General features: G+C 45.7%; 1 protein-coding gene across 3 annotated transcripts; it reads left to right on the forward strand.

The window, feature by feature from the left end:
- The first annotated feature begins 210 nt into the window (after positions 1 to 210).
- LOC136702548 (exostosin-1-like) lies at positions 211 to 13,143 on the forward strand. 3 transcript variants are annotated; one of them, XM_066677657.1, is made up of 3 exons: positions 211 to 1,288; positions 3,432 to 4,468; positions 13,006 to 13,143. In XM_066677657.1, exons 2-3 carry the CDS (start codon positions 3,525 to 3,527, stop codon positions 13,070 to 13,072), a joined length of 1,011 nt encoding a protein of 336 aa, XP_066533754.1. In that variant the 5' UTR covers positions 211 to 1,288; positions 3,432 to 3,524; the 3' UTR covers positions 13,073 to 13,143. The 3 variants fall into 3 exon arrangements, with proteins under 3 accessions (XP_066533754.1, XP_066533756.1, XP_066533755.1); XM_066677659.1 differs by lacking the exon at positions 13,006 to 13,143 and adding an exon at positions 12,075 to 12,179; XM_066677658.1 differs by lacking the exon at positions 13,006 to 13,143 and adding an exon at positions 8,479 to 8,575.
- The last annotated feature ends 1,424 nt before the right edge of the window (positions 13,144 to 14,567 follow it).

Consider the following 14,567-nt stretch of genomic DNA (forward strand, 5'->3'; position numbering starts at 1 on the left):
ACCCACAGATTATAACCGGCGTCTACAAACATTTGGACAGCATATTCAAGAAGCATGCGCTTTTTTCGCAGCACAGGTAATCAGGGTGGCCACGTGTTAGAAGGACCAGCCAATCTCAGCGCAGAAGGGGCGTGGCTTAACGGATAAACAAGTGGAGTAGCGGCGGAGCCAACACAAACACAACAATTTCCTCCTACCCTTCCACCTCCGTCCTCTTGTCCCTCTGTCCCCAGTCACTCTCTCCGCCAATCAGAGCGCGCGGAGGCAGAGGGGCGGGGCGAGGCGCGCGGCTGGAGCGAGAGAGTGAGCGAGAGTGAAGGCGAACCGCCGCTTCACAGCCCTGTCCACACCTGCAGCTGCACGCGGACGCCGACGGGGAAACGGGCGCGTTTTAACGGCACGCGGAGGCAGATTTTACGTCATCGTTTGTTTCTTTGAAGTGGCCAGGACTCGCTGAGCGGACATGGAAGTGAACGAGAGGTAAATAAACGACAATAAAAAAAAGAAAAGAAAGTGTTTGGAGACTAACGCAACGCACCCACGTGGCTGAAGTGTTGGCTCGTTAAGTTTGCGCGAGGATGACGTTAATGGTGGTTGTCCACGGTGGCGCGTGGACTGAGGATGAGGAGGATGAATGAAGACGGGGGTTAAGAAAACAACAGTCAAAAGAATATAACAGCGACGATGACGTTGATGCTGATGAAGAGGAGGAGCAGAACCGGGAAAGTTTCCCCGCGTGGCTCTCGCGCCACAAAACCCGGATACTTGTCCTGAACTTTTCAGCGGCGCGTGCGAGGGAGCGATGATGTCGCGCGGACGACCGTCAGCGACTCGTTTAACTTGTGGTGCGTGTGAGGAGTCGCTCAGAGACAGTGGAAGTGGACTGTGGAGGACTTACTGACCGAACTGGAGTTGGGGGCAAAAAAAAGACCACTGGGGACCATTAGGATTATCACACACACACACACACACACACACACACACACATCACATTACACAATCATCAGGGACCAATAGAAAGACGTCTAGGGCTGGTTTACAGTGAGGGACAGGAGAGACATAGTCCACTATGGAGCCATAATACATTGATGGAGTTCACTGTTAGGACCCTTTGGACCATGTGGACCTCCAGGACCCCTCAGACTTTTCCTTCTTGATCAGGTTCTGGTCCTTTTTTTTCTGTGGAATGACCTGCTTCAGCACTCGGGAAAACTATGCTCCCCCACGGCTGGCCCATGAACTTCACTGAAGGCTGAGGGTTCCACGCGCACACAGGCGCCCCCTGCAGGTAACTACACATTCTCAAGCTTTCTCAGCTTTGTTTAACAGGGTATGACTTAGAAGGCAGTTAGCGGAGGTCTGTCCCTTTGGCCCTTGGAAGTACGTCAGGCTCCATTTAAAAAATAAAAATAAAAATAATAATAATAATAATAATAATAATAAGAAGAAGAAGAATTAATTATTTAATGTATTTATTTATTAACTTATCTGGCTACGTCTTGCTTTGTGAAATACCCCACTGCTAGTGGCTAGCCCTGTCACAGCCATGACAGTTTTGCTGATGGTCTTTTATCAAATACACAGCTGGCATCCAACCGTTGTTGGTGTTTTGGTGACGCTAACAATATAAAAGGCTACATTAGCATACATGTGTTTGATTAGCGATCCTCACATCGTCACTAATAGAATATTATATTACATTGTTCCCTCTTAGAACTGATCTTCCCTTCTTCAGAATGAAGTGTAGTGTCAGGAGAAGCTCACTCGTCTCAGTGGGAGTGTGAATTCAGGAGTCAGAAACACTCACTAGGTCAGCAGTTCTGCTAAAATAAAAACATTAGCATTAGGAGCCTGGGTCACAACCAAACCAATGTGTTACAGCTCCAATTTAAAACCTGAAAATGCAGTTCTGCGTCTTTGTGTTTCATTGTGTTTATTTGCCTTTTTCAAAATGTAAAAATAGGAGGAAATAACACTTAAAAATAACGTTTGTCTCAGACATTTGTGACCAGACTAAAGATAATTTACAAAACAGAATGCCCTCACTTCTCCAGTGGGACAGGTTTAACTCCTTAAAACTGAGCTCAAACCCAAGTGACTCGGAGCTACTCCACAATCCAGAACTTAAGCCCAAACCCAAGCCTGTCTAACAGGACAGAGATGAGGGAGATTCCTATCAGACAGTCCTTAGATTTGACCTGAGTTAACTGTCTGACTGAGAAATCCTGCTTTGTGTAGTACACCGGTGGGCGATTTAGTTTCTTTTCTGCTCAAACACGAGTACCTTCTCCAAGTGGACGAGTTTCCGTTTGAGCTTAAGCGTAGCTTACTTGGAAATCTCCTTTTTAAAGGCAGTCCTGCATGTTTTAGTTCATCTTCAGCTCTTACACGGGTTCAGGTTCAGCTCTGAGTTTGTGTGTAAGCCCGAGAAAGAGGCGATGGGTTCTTAAATCAGAGCAGGGGAAATTAAAAAAGAAGAAGCCCAGCAGGTGGAATCTTCTCTAGGAGCAGGGTATAAGACTCAGGGTGTCAGTGAGGGTCTGGGTCAGTGTCCAGCATGATGTGGAGATTTACCTGCTCTGTCACATCTGTTAAATATGGCAGTGTATGGATTAGCTGAATCAGGGATTAGAGCAGAAGAGCGTAACTGAAAGGGCTCCAGTAATAGACTATGCAGTGTTTTGCTGTGTACAGTATGTTGTTACCTCTGGAGCAAAAGCTTCAGAATAATGTAGTGCAGTTTTATCACGTGTGTCATATTATATTTCTCTGGAAATGATTAAAAAATATCAGCTGTGATTAACATAGTTTGTACATGTCATAAAGGATGGACCAATAGAAATGCTCCAAAATGACACCGAATTAAAAGCTGTTTCATTGACTTTCATTGAAAGTGCAGTGTTTAGTAGTAATAGTAGTTCTCTTATTGGAGATAGGAGGTTTCGGCATATGTAAGGCATGGTCTGTGTAATGTGCCATAAGAAACACATTCGTCAGTGCTTTGATATAACTTAAGTTAAATATCTATTTGGATCCACCTTAAATGAGTCTATGATCTAAATCCTGTAGTTGATATCCTTTACTTTGTAGGATGCTGTATTTCTTAACCCTGGGAGCAGGGCATACATTTGAATCAAGTTTATTTATTGGGCTTTTTACTTATTAGAATATATCCCATAATAATAACTCATTTGTTCAGGGTTTTCCAAGAGTCTGATTAATTGTGGTGATTTAGCATAAATTCTGCTATAAATCTGTGGATGATTAATTTGGTAGTGACTCTCCCTTTTCTTTGTGTTAGACTAAACTGTATTTATGTTTGTGTATGCTTTATAATTGTGTCTGTGCATGAGTATGTGTGTGTGTGTGTGTGTGTTGCACACCCGTGTGTGCATCTATACCTCTACTCGCAGTGTCCTATTTTCCAACAGTATGCTATAGCGCTGCTATGAGGCTCCGTGTTGCGGGCTGAGCTCCACCCCTGCCCGGCTTCTCCCTGCCCCAGCTCCGCTCCTCCAGCCCCCATGCAGGCCAAGAAGCGCTACCTGCTGGTGTCTGCAGGGGCTTGTGTCCTGCTTCTGGCCTACCTCTGGACCCTGCAAGTCGCCGAGCTCCAGACCCGGAACCACCCGGAGCACTTCTACAGGTCCTCGCAGATACAGCCAGAGTGGACGGAACCTCCCCTGCGGCCGTACCTGGACGGGGCAGAGCAGGAGGAAGATGGCACGCTACTCCTGCACCAGCATGCCTCGCCCCGGGAGCGACGCGAGACCCGCAAGAACATCTACAAGAGCCGTCGCTGCCGCATGGAGACCTGCTTCGACTTCAGCCGCTGCCAAAGGCCCTTCCGGGTTTACGTGTACCCGCCCCAGAGGGGCGAGGTCGTCTCGGAAAGCTACCGGAAGGTTCTGGCTTCAATCGAGGAGTCGCGCTTCTATACGGAAGATCCTGAGGAGGCATGTCTCTTCGTGCTTGGTGTGGACACCTTGGACAGGGACCAGCTGTCCACTCAGTACACTCAGGACATCCGGGCTAGGATCCAGAGTCTGCCTTTGTGGAACGAGGGCAGGAATCACCTGATCTTCAATTTGTACTCAGGAACCTGGCCTGACTATACCGAGGATCTAGGGTTTGATGTGGGGCAAGCCATGTTGGCAAAGGCCAGCGTGGACGTGGGCAACTTCAGGCCCCGTTTCGATGTGTCCATACCCCTGTTTTCCAAAGACCATCCCCAGAAAGGTGGGGAAAAAGGATACTTGACATCCAACAATATTCCGCCTGCACGGAAATACCTGCTAGTCTTCAAGGGGAAGCGGTACCTCACGGGCATAGGCTCGGAAACCAGGAATGCTTTGTATCATATACATAACGGGGAAGATATGATTTTGTTGACAACCTGCAAACACGGAAAGGACTGGGAGAAGCATAAGGACGCCAGATGTGACAGAGACAACGAAGAATACTCAAAGTAAGTGCCCTGGTTTACTCGACTTGTCTGTGGTCCACATTTGCTTCTGCAAAGCTGTGCTTGATGAACGTGTTCCATGTCCTGAGCATTATGTTCTTGATGAAGGAGTGTTTGTGGTGATTATTGCTGCCAAAGAAAAGTTCTGTGAAAAACCTTATTTACACATTTTTTTTTTTTCATGGAATGCCTTACCCAAGGGTTGTCAGTCATCCAAGATGCTTTAGGTGTCTGAAGTCGGCACACCAGCTCCAACTGATTTATTACATTTGTGGTGAAAAAGGAAGCTATTCCAGAGAGACGCATGATGTTAGCATGGTGAAGCTGATGTGTCTATTGAATAAGAGACGATTTCTGTGAAAAGTGGTGGCTTCTTGGAGCTTGAGTGCATCAGTGTGTGGTTGTCATGGGAAAAGGGGCAGAGAGGGGAGCGGTTTAGCATTGACTTGGCTGGGCTAAAAGTGCAGTGACATGGGGAGAGAGAGAAAGAGAGAGAGAGAGAGCTCCAGAGGCTGGCAGTGCAAAAAGCTACAAATTCGCTACAAAGCCTGGAAAATGGAGCACGGCTGTCAGCAGTTGCTGCAAGAGAAAGAAAACTGGAGCCTTCACAGCGGGTGGTCTTTGATTTCTGGAGGTGCAAGTGAAGGAAGCATTAGCTGGCATTCTGGCACATGTTGGTTCACTTTCTGCTTTTCCCATGATGCAGCAGGCCAAAGCATTTTGTCCTGGGGTAAGTGCATCTCATGCACGCAACAGTCCTCCTCTAAAAATCAAGACGGAGTGAACTGAATTGAGATGCATTGCTTCTGTTGTACATTTTCCAGGGATGTACTCTATCTCCCTCTCTTTTTCTTTGTCTCTTTCTCTGTGACACACACACACACACACAGAGACAAATACAAGCGGTGTAATCTCAGTAATCCGTTGCGGATGTGTGGCGTGGCTTGTTTACCCAGTTCTCCCCATGGGAAGAGTGGGCCCTCATTGTCACGGGCCCCTCTCATTACGTTTGTGTCAATGGCTTCTCCCACTGGCTCTTTGTTTTTGGAGGCATGTGTGCCTTCGTGTCATCACTGGCCATGTCCTTTCCCAGCACCTCCCAGTTCTGCGGCACTGCCACGGCCACAGGGAGGGGGTAGGCTTATTACTCCAAACCTCAAACTGTGAATCCAGTGTTTCTCAAAGCTAGCGACGTGCTTGTCCTGCTCTGCTGTTTGGTGCCTGAGTTTTACCTGGGGTTTTGTCAGGAACACTGCAGTTGTGTTGCAGGGATTTGAATGGTGTACCTCATCTGTTGTCTGCTCTGGGAGCAGGTCCCTACAATGTTAAGGCGTGTAAACAACAGACGTATTGAATCCCCCAAAGAAAATTGTAGAGAAAACATTGGAAATGTTAAACTTAACCAAGAAGAGCTTGGTTTTCAACACAGACACTTTAATTTAACTGTAATTTGCTTTTTGACAGTGTCTTTTGTCATAGTATCCTTCCAGATCAGTATCATTTCAGCAGTTTCTTTGTAAACCTCTGTAGGCTGCCTGTGTACACCTCTGAGTTCATGATCCCATTATTAGATACACGTCCGTGGAAGCCCAGCCCTGATGTGGATGTTCTAGTCAATTTGCTTCACAGTAGGCGTAGCTTTTTTTTTGGTTCTACTTGACATACTTGAGTTGTCTACCTATGCTTTTCCTTGAGTAATACTTCACGAGGGCCTCTCCACCTCTCGGTAGAGTCTTTAAGTAGAAATCAAGAGTCCTCCTGGGATCTATTGGTAAAAACACAGTAAAAAATACACATGGACAGCCCAGTTTCCCAGTGTTTACATCCTTCCGGCAGATTTTCCTCGGGTGTGCACTTGCTGGAACACAGGTAGAGCAGGAATGATTGGATTGTATTGAGGGGAAAGCGCTGTGGGACAGCCTTCTGGGACTGAGGGCTGGTGGGCTGTGTTCCAAGCAGAGCCTGATTAGTTTCTGTTGAGGGCGCAGAGAGCTATCTTTGGGAGAGTGTAGTGTAGAACAGCTGAGAGCTAAAGAGAAGTGGACGTAAGACCTCAGTTACATCGATCATGGTCTGATTAAAAGTGAGCCTCACCACGACACACAGACGCTTTCTAAAGGCCTGGGACCTAAGACATCTCTCAGGATGCAAGACTTTGTGAAAGAATTTAAGGCACTGACTGCTGTTGTCAGTGTGTTATTGTTAGACATTGTCACTTTACAAAGAAAAACATGCATCTAAAATGTTGTCATTTCACGATGAATTGACCAATAGAAATACTCCAAAATTACTTGTAATTGAATAATTTAACCTTGACTCCAATTAAAATTGGTTAATTTATTTTTTCTTATAATTACTATCTTTGAGATACACGTCTTGACATGATACCAACCTCCACTTAATGGTCACTAGTAAGTGTAGGAGCCCTGGAATGTTAATCTATTTCTTAATTCACCTTTTTACAGTGATGTACATGAAATATTATAATAGTAATTATAGTTATGATTATAATATCTACTACTAATTAGGGAAGGCTTGGTTAATTCTGACATGATGACTACTTTTCATTATTCTCCTCCAGTTTTACAGCCGTTGTTTTGACCCTGGTCCTGATCCTCACCAAGGTGTTGCCTCTCTCCTGATGCCTGTGATTTATCTTTGCATATTTGAACCACATAATCATGCAAAAACCTTATCTCCCATTGATGCTCCTTTGTTTGATTGAAAATCTCACATTTCTTTTGGCACTGGGTTGACAGGCATTGTGTAAATACGAACTGACCAATGAATAAGATCCAACAGCATTTGTCCTGCTCCTGGAAAGTTACCCTTTTACCAACGCAAGGGTTTTGTCCTTTGGACTGTTGTCCTCTTGATGTTGTCCTTGTAATGGAAGTCATTGCATACACTGCTTTCCTTCGTGCACTTTATTTGCCCAGTGTTAGTTTTCCGTCCATAGGAAGTACAACAGATAAATAAAGCCCATTTGCTATTATGAGCCTCTAAGTGGGATCTGATGGAGTGATCTTGAGCTTGAGCTTTAAGTGGAAGTAATATATGAAGCGGTAGTCTGCAAATTAGGCCAGGGGTCTCGACCGGCAGACACTTACAGTTTAAATAAATTGAAAGGGATTTCAAAGTGGCGGTACAGTCAATAATTGGCCCTCTATTGAATTAAGTAGGAGCTGAGAGCTGGAGGAGGGTAGCATTAAATACACACACACACACACACACACACACACTTCCCACTGTGCTGTGGTGGATTAAAATGAGACTCTGATAAGATCCCATAATTCTTTTACAACAGCTTGTGCTGGGCAGGGTTTACACTTGCTACACACACACACACACACACTCGCACATTCAGAGTCAATGGCTGATTTCATTATCGAGTGACGGTGAGTCAATGAGAGGCCTCTGTGCATCAAGTGGAAGTCAGAAGTTTGGGTACACCACACATTGAGAAGAAATGAAGATAAAAAGGTGAAATGGGGGTGGTTATACACAGAAATGTTCCACTGAACAAACCCAGACTCTTCACCTGAATGGAATTCCACTTATTTATGAACTGTGATCTGTAGGAGCGTCTACGCGGGATGGTTTAAGCCCATCCTGTGTGAAGTGTGCTGTAACTGACCTTATAAATTAGGCTGGGGGCATGTCCCCACCACGGGTCTGACACAGTCCCCACCTCTCTGACTCTTTCAGTCCTCAGCCACTGACCCTATTGACTCCACTGACTTTGTTCAGAATCTGGTCACACATCTTTATCAGGTTCATGTTCATTTGTAGCTGCGGGGAGAAGCGGGGCATTGAGGGATGGAGGGATGTAGAGATGAAGGGAAGAGAAATAAAGGGAACCCTGCTGTTAAGACGTATTGTGGAGTCTAAATTAGAGCCACACACGGCTGGGTGCCTCCTATAGATTCATCACAGACCAGAAAGAGAGAGAGTTCCTGCTGTGTTTTAATTAGCGGGCCTGATTAACGTGTCAGACTCTTCCTCTCTTTCAGACTCGACAGAGATAAGATGAACAGCTGGAGCAGACCTCCACAAGGATCACTATATCATCACTGAACGTAACCGTCTTCAAGGGCAAAGCTTAGTTTATGACCAGGACGAAGAGCAGCGATCGGGTTAGCATACACGCTAGTGCCAGCTAGCTAATGTTGTCTTAGCGCACCCTTCGTAAAGTGAGGATCTGATGAGTTGTCATAGCATTTTACCTATTTTTCTGCTGAGACTAGAGCCTAGAGTCCAAATAAGAACTCAGCTAGCGCTTAAATATATATTTATACTGGCTCTGCACTGCCCCCTAAAGGTGTTAGCAGTGGTTCTCAAATATTGTGGGTCCCCTAGTGAGATGGTACTGAGAGTAATCCCCAAGGCTAAAATTAGGGCTCGAGGGATGGCTTTAAAAATAATCCCCAAGCCTATAGGGCTCTAGAGGGATGGTTCTGAAATTAATCCCCAAGCCTATATGGCTCTACAGAAATGGATCTGAGAGTAATCCCCAAGGCTAAATTTAGGGCTCTAGAGGGATGGCTCTAAAAATAATCCCCAAGCCTATAGGGCTCTAGAGGGGTGGTTCTGAAATTAATCCCCAAGCCTATATGGCTCTACAGAAATGGATCTGAGAGTAATCCCCAAGGCTAAATTTAGGGCTCTAGAGGGATGGCTCTAAAAATAATCCCCAAGCCTATATGGCTCTAGAGGGATGGTTCTGAGAGTAATCCCCAAGCCTATAGGGCTCTAGAGGGATGGCTCTAAACGTAATCTCCAAGGCTATAGGGCTCTATATAGATGGTTCTGAAAGTAACCCCCAAGGCTATAATGCTCTATAGAGATGGTTCTGAAAGTAATCCCCAAGCCTATAGGCCTGTAGAAGGATGGTTCTAAAAGTAATCCCCAAGCCTATAGGGCTGTAGAGAAGTGGTTTAGAAAGTAATCCCTAAGGCTATAGGGCTCTAGAGAGATGGTTCTAAGAGTAATCCCCAAGGCTAAGTTTAAAGCTCTAGAGAGATGGTTCTCGCAAGACATTTTCAAGCTTCTTATGGTTCCCATCAAGCACTGGTTCTCAAATTTCATGGTTCCCTTAAAGAGATGGTTCTATAAGTTGTTCTTAAGACCATGTTTTGGACCTTCTTATGGTTCCCTTTAAGAATGAGTTCTCAAACTACTCCTAAAGGCCCAGGTTTGGACCCCCATTGAGATTCGTAAGAGTGGGGCTTCTCCAATTGGTCTTTAAGGCCAGGTTCTCTTAATGTGAGTCCCCCCAGATGATGCAGTGTATTGGTTCTGTCACTAAACGTTGGGAGTTTGGAGTTGGGAAAAGAATGTGGGTCCCCAGTGAGCAGTTTGGAGAATCATTGAGTTTAAAAAATGAAGGACGTGTCTATGGTCAGTGTCCCTTGGGAGAGTGAGTGAGTACTCAGGCCTCTCTGCAGAGAAATGTCTGGAAGGAGAGGGTATCGCTGCTACATTGCTTTATAGAGAGAGAGAGAGAGTGAGAATGGAAAGGCCCACCTGCCGAGACCCCGCTAGTTAGTTATGATTTGTTCAGTAACAGTGTAATCTGTCAAAGGAAACCTGGCTTTAACCTTCTTCCTAATGAGGCTCCCTCCGCGTCCCCGGCGTCCACAGCAGCTGGAGAAGACGCTCGGTTCCTCACCCTGGCATTTCAGCTCTGCTTATTGTTTGGAAGATGTTTGTCTACGTTGACCACGCTTTCGGCTAGAGGTTGTTTTTCTTTTCAAATGTGTTTTATAGATCCTTTCCTCAGCCCTCACCAATTCTCACAGATGAACTGGTGCTGTATCATCTCCGTCTGATCTCCGGCTCTACAGTTAATGTCTGGATCCAGTTATATTCTCTCTCTCTCTCTCTCTCTCTCTCTCTGACTGTTTCTAGTGCTGCATTCAGCTCCTCAGACTGGCCCTATGTCCATAGACTCTCCAAAAATGTATTTAATTGGGGGGGGTGATAAATGTGACTAACTCTGGGAGAACTTTCTAGAACCATGTCAGTGTCGGAGGACTTCCTAAAAGGAGAATGTTCTAGGAGAGTGTGAATCTGAGAGGACATTCTACACACTTAAATATCATGGTTCCTCAAAGAGTTCTTTAGTAAAGAAATGGTTCTATAAAGAACCCTAAACACTTGAAGAACCTTTTGATTCATTAAAGGGTTTGTTTCATCATGAAGGGGTTATTCAGATTGATGGAGAATGGGCTGTAGATGGTTCTATGAAGCACCTTTTAGAGACGGGCTCTATATGGCACCAAAAATGATGTCAAGCTTGTAGCAATAGAGGAACCCTTTTTGGTGCCACATAGAAACTGTGTCATAAAAGGTGCTGTATAGAACCCTCTTTATCAAGTGTTCAGGGTTTTTACTAAAGAACCCCTGAGGAACCATCATTTATAAGTATGTAGGATATTGCTTAAACTTAATAATAATGGCCCTAAAAGGGTTCTTTAGTAAAGACAGTAGTTCTCTATAGAACCTTAAAAAACTGTACTAAACTTTTGCTTGATTTTTGCTTGTTTCATGATGAAGGGGTTCTTCAGTTCGATGGAGAATGTGATGTAGATGGTTCTTTATAAGCACCTTTTTAGAATGGTCCTGTAAGGCAGCAAACATAGTTCTTCTGTTGTAACAAACTTGACGTTGTAACAGTAGAAGAACCTTGTTTTGGTGCCATATAGAACCCTTCTTACAGGACCCTTTTCCTTGAATAAGGAACCATTTAAGAGCCATACTGTTTGGTGTTAAGAGGACACTACGGGCCAGTGTAATTGTGGCTGAATGTTCTAGAACTGTGTGAAGTTTAGAACACATTCTAGAAGTATATGAATATCGGAAGACTATCTAGAACCATCAGTTGAGGGACATGAGCAGTGTGAATGTGGTGGAACATTCTACAGGGTGGGTCATTTATATGGATACACTTTATTTAAATGGGAATGGTTGGTGATGTTAACTTCCTGTTTGTGGCACGTTAGTATATGGGAGGGGGGAAACTTTTCAAGATGGGTGGTGGCCATTTTGAATTCGGCCATTTTGGATCCAACTTTTTGTGGGAAGAGGGTCATGTGACACATCAAAATTATTGGGAATTTCACAAGGAAAACAAAAACAAACTAGAACATAGAATATTCTAGAACATAGGAGGATATTTTGGGAGCATGTGTGGAAAGTGGGAAGACGTTCTAGATCGGTGCGAATGTGGGAGATGAGAACACTGCAGAACAATGTGAAGATGGGTAGAACATTCAGAAGGAGTGTAAATAAATGTGGAGAACCTTATGAATGGTGGAGAATGTTCTGGGGCTGAATGAACATGGAGGCCGTTTTAGAGCAGCGTGAATGGGAGAGAACATTTCAGAACGGTGTGAATGAGGAGAACCATCTAGAACAGGGTGAACATTGAGGAGCGTTTCAGAACTGTAAATGGCAGAGAGCGCTGTACAATGGTACAAACAGGGAAAACACATTCTGGTAAAGTGGAGAACTATCTAGAGTAGTGTGAATAGGAGAGAACTGTAGGAGAACCGTCTAGAACTCAACTGTGAGGTTGATGGGTGCCCTGAAAATTTCTTACCAACAGAAAATGTACCTGATCCTATTGAAGATCTCGATGGTGAGAAACTTTTTACTGAACGAGAAAAGAAGCCCATAGTGTCTGCGTTCGTATTCCTCACCAAATGGGGACATTCCCAGCGAATAATCCCCGGAACGACTGAAACACAGCCTCTTCCAGATGGTCGCTGGGCCGCGGAGCTGGCGAGCGTTGTTTTACAGAGCTGAGAGCGTAAACATGAGCCCAGCTTATCTCCAGCTGGAGAGGAACGCGTCCCACCTTCAGCGCCAGCGGCTCTGAGAAGCTCAGAACCCCTCAGACGAGGTAGAAATATCAGAGCGAGCCGCATGATTTATTCATAACTCGGATCGATAATGCCACGAGCAGGTGTTTTCAGGCATCTGACCTCCACCCCCCTCCCACCTCCTCTGGATGTCATCAGTCTTAGCTGACCACCAGCACGGCCAGGTTTCACCGCTTGCTTTTGTTGCTTAGTTACAATGCTGCCTGAGACAAGCAAATGAAGACATGAATCATTAGGAGTCACAGCTTTTGTTGGAAATGGCAAATACATGCTGCTGTTTGATATTTATTATTTATTAGTCATCTTTAGCTCGCGCAAACAAGTGGAGAGTGGGGGAAAAATACAGATTCTTACAGATTTATGAGGGACATATTTGACCATGTTTTCCAGTTCTGGGTTTAAATGAAACACTTCTGTGCACAACAGTGTTTCCCCAGCTTTCAGCACCTGTTCCTTTAAATGATAATGAGCCACTCGTTGTTCACCCGGACCCTGAGTGCACAGCAGTGAGGAGCGAGGAGCAGAAGCTCTGGTTTTTAGCCGTTTTCCCTCTGTTTTTACTCAGTGCTCGTATTTATCTGCGCTCGTTGTGTCTATGTTGTTGCATTTAACCTCGTTTTTGCTTTGTCACATGACTGCACTGTGATTGGACAGACTCAGACGAGGGGGGCGGGGCAGTTCTGAAGTCTCTGCTGTCTATGTGGGGTCAGATCTGAAGTGAGGAGAGCAGTGGTGTTGTGCTGTGAAAGCACGAGCCATGTTTTATTCAACCACACTGACCGCACTGGCCTCTGAAGTGTGGTGGACAATAGAGTGATGTCACAGGTCTGGACCGGCCTCAGGTGCTTGGACAGTGAAACGTGGGAGATGCTGTTGTAGAAGATTTTTGATGGACCCCTCATTCTCTGTTCTAATATATGGGCAATAAATTATCACACACACTGGAATGCAAATTCTCTGTCACTGTGTTTACAGCACACACACACACACACACACACACACACACACACAGACCCTGCTGCGGAGGAGTGTGTGAGCTGAAATGTCGATCACCCCCTGGAGACCACCTGCTGCAGACCACCTCACACTGTCTGCTGTGTCATCCCAGACATTTACATAAAACAAGAATAATACTCTGTACACACACACTTACTCTGTGTCTCTGTGTGTGTGTGGGGGGTGGGGTGGGGGGGACTTTATGAAGTGGACTTTTACAGTGGACTTTATGAAGGGTGACATCACCAAGACTGAAAGTCCACACTGTCAGCGCCCCCCACCCTCTTGAATTTAAGGAGAAAGAGAAGGAGAAGCTGCACATGAGACACTAGGTTCAATGCCAGAAGTCTGGTAGCCGTATAAAGCCCTGACTGTGGAGCGGTGGAGCTCCTTTAACAGGAGTCGGAGTGCTGTCTGTGGTCCTGAAATGACCATCAAATATCAGCCTGGAATCACTGGCTGCAATCATATCCTCACAGCAATGTTCCAACATTTGGTGCACTGGGTTCACAGCAGGAGAGTTTACTGCAGCAAGAGGGAGCTGTGCACTAAGCTCAGGAGGAGAGGTGGAGGAGAGGTGGATGAGTAGATGGAGGAGGTGAAGGAGAGGTGGATGAGTAGACAGAGGAGGTAAAGGAGAGGTGGATGAATAGATGGAGGAGGTGAAGGAGAGATGGATGAATAGGTGGAGGAGGTGAAGGAGAGATGGATGAGTAGATGAAGGTGAAGGAGAGGTGGATGAGTAGATGGAGGAGGTGGATGAGTGGATGGAGGAGGTGAAGGAGAGGTGGATGAGTAGACAGAGGAGGTAAAGGAGAGGTGGATGAATAGATGGAGGAGGTGAAGGAGAGATGGATGAATAGGTGGAGGAGGTGAAGGAGAGATGGATGAGTAGATGAAGGTGAAGGAGAGGTGGATGAGTAGATGGAGGAGGTGGATGAGTGGATGGAGGAGGTGAAGGAGAGGTGGATGAATAGGTGGAGGAGGTGGATGAGTGGATGGAGGAGGTGAAGGAGAGGTGGATGAGTAGATGGAGGAGGTGGATGAGTGGATGGAGGAGGTGAAGGAGAGGTGGATGAATAGGTGGAGTAGGTGAAGGAGAGGTGGATGAGTAGATGGAGGAGGTGAAGGAGAGGTGGATGAGTAGATGGAGGAGGTGGATGAGTAGATGGAGGAGGTGAAGGAGAGGTGGATGAATAGGTGGAGTAGGTGAAGGAGAG

Source organism: Hoplias malabaricus, chromosome 7, assembly GCF_029633855.1.
Source record: "Hoplias malabaricus isolate fHopMal1 chromosome 7, fHopMal1.hap1, whole genome shotgun sequence".
Classification (NCBI taxonomy): Eukaryota; Metazoa; Chordata; class Actinopteri; order Characiformes; family Erythrinidae; genus Hoplias; species Hoplias malabaricus.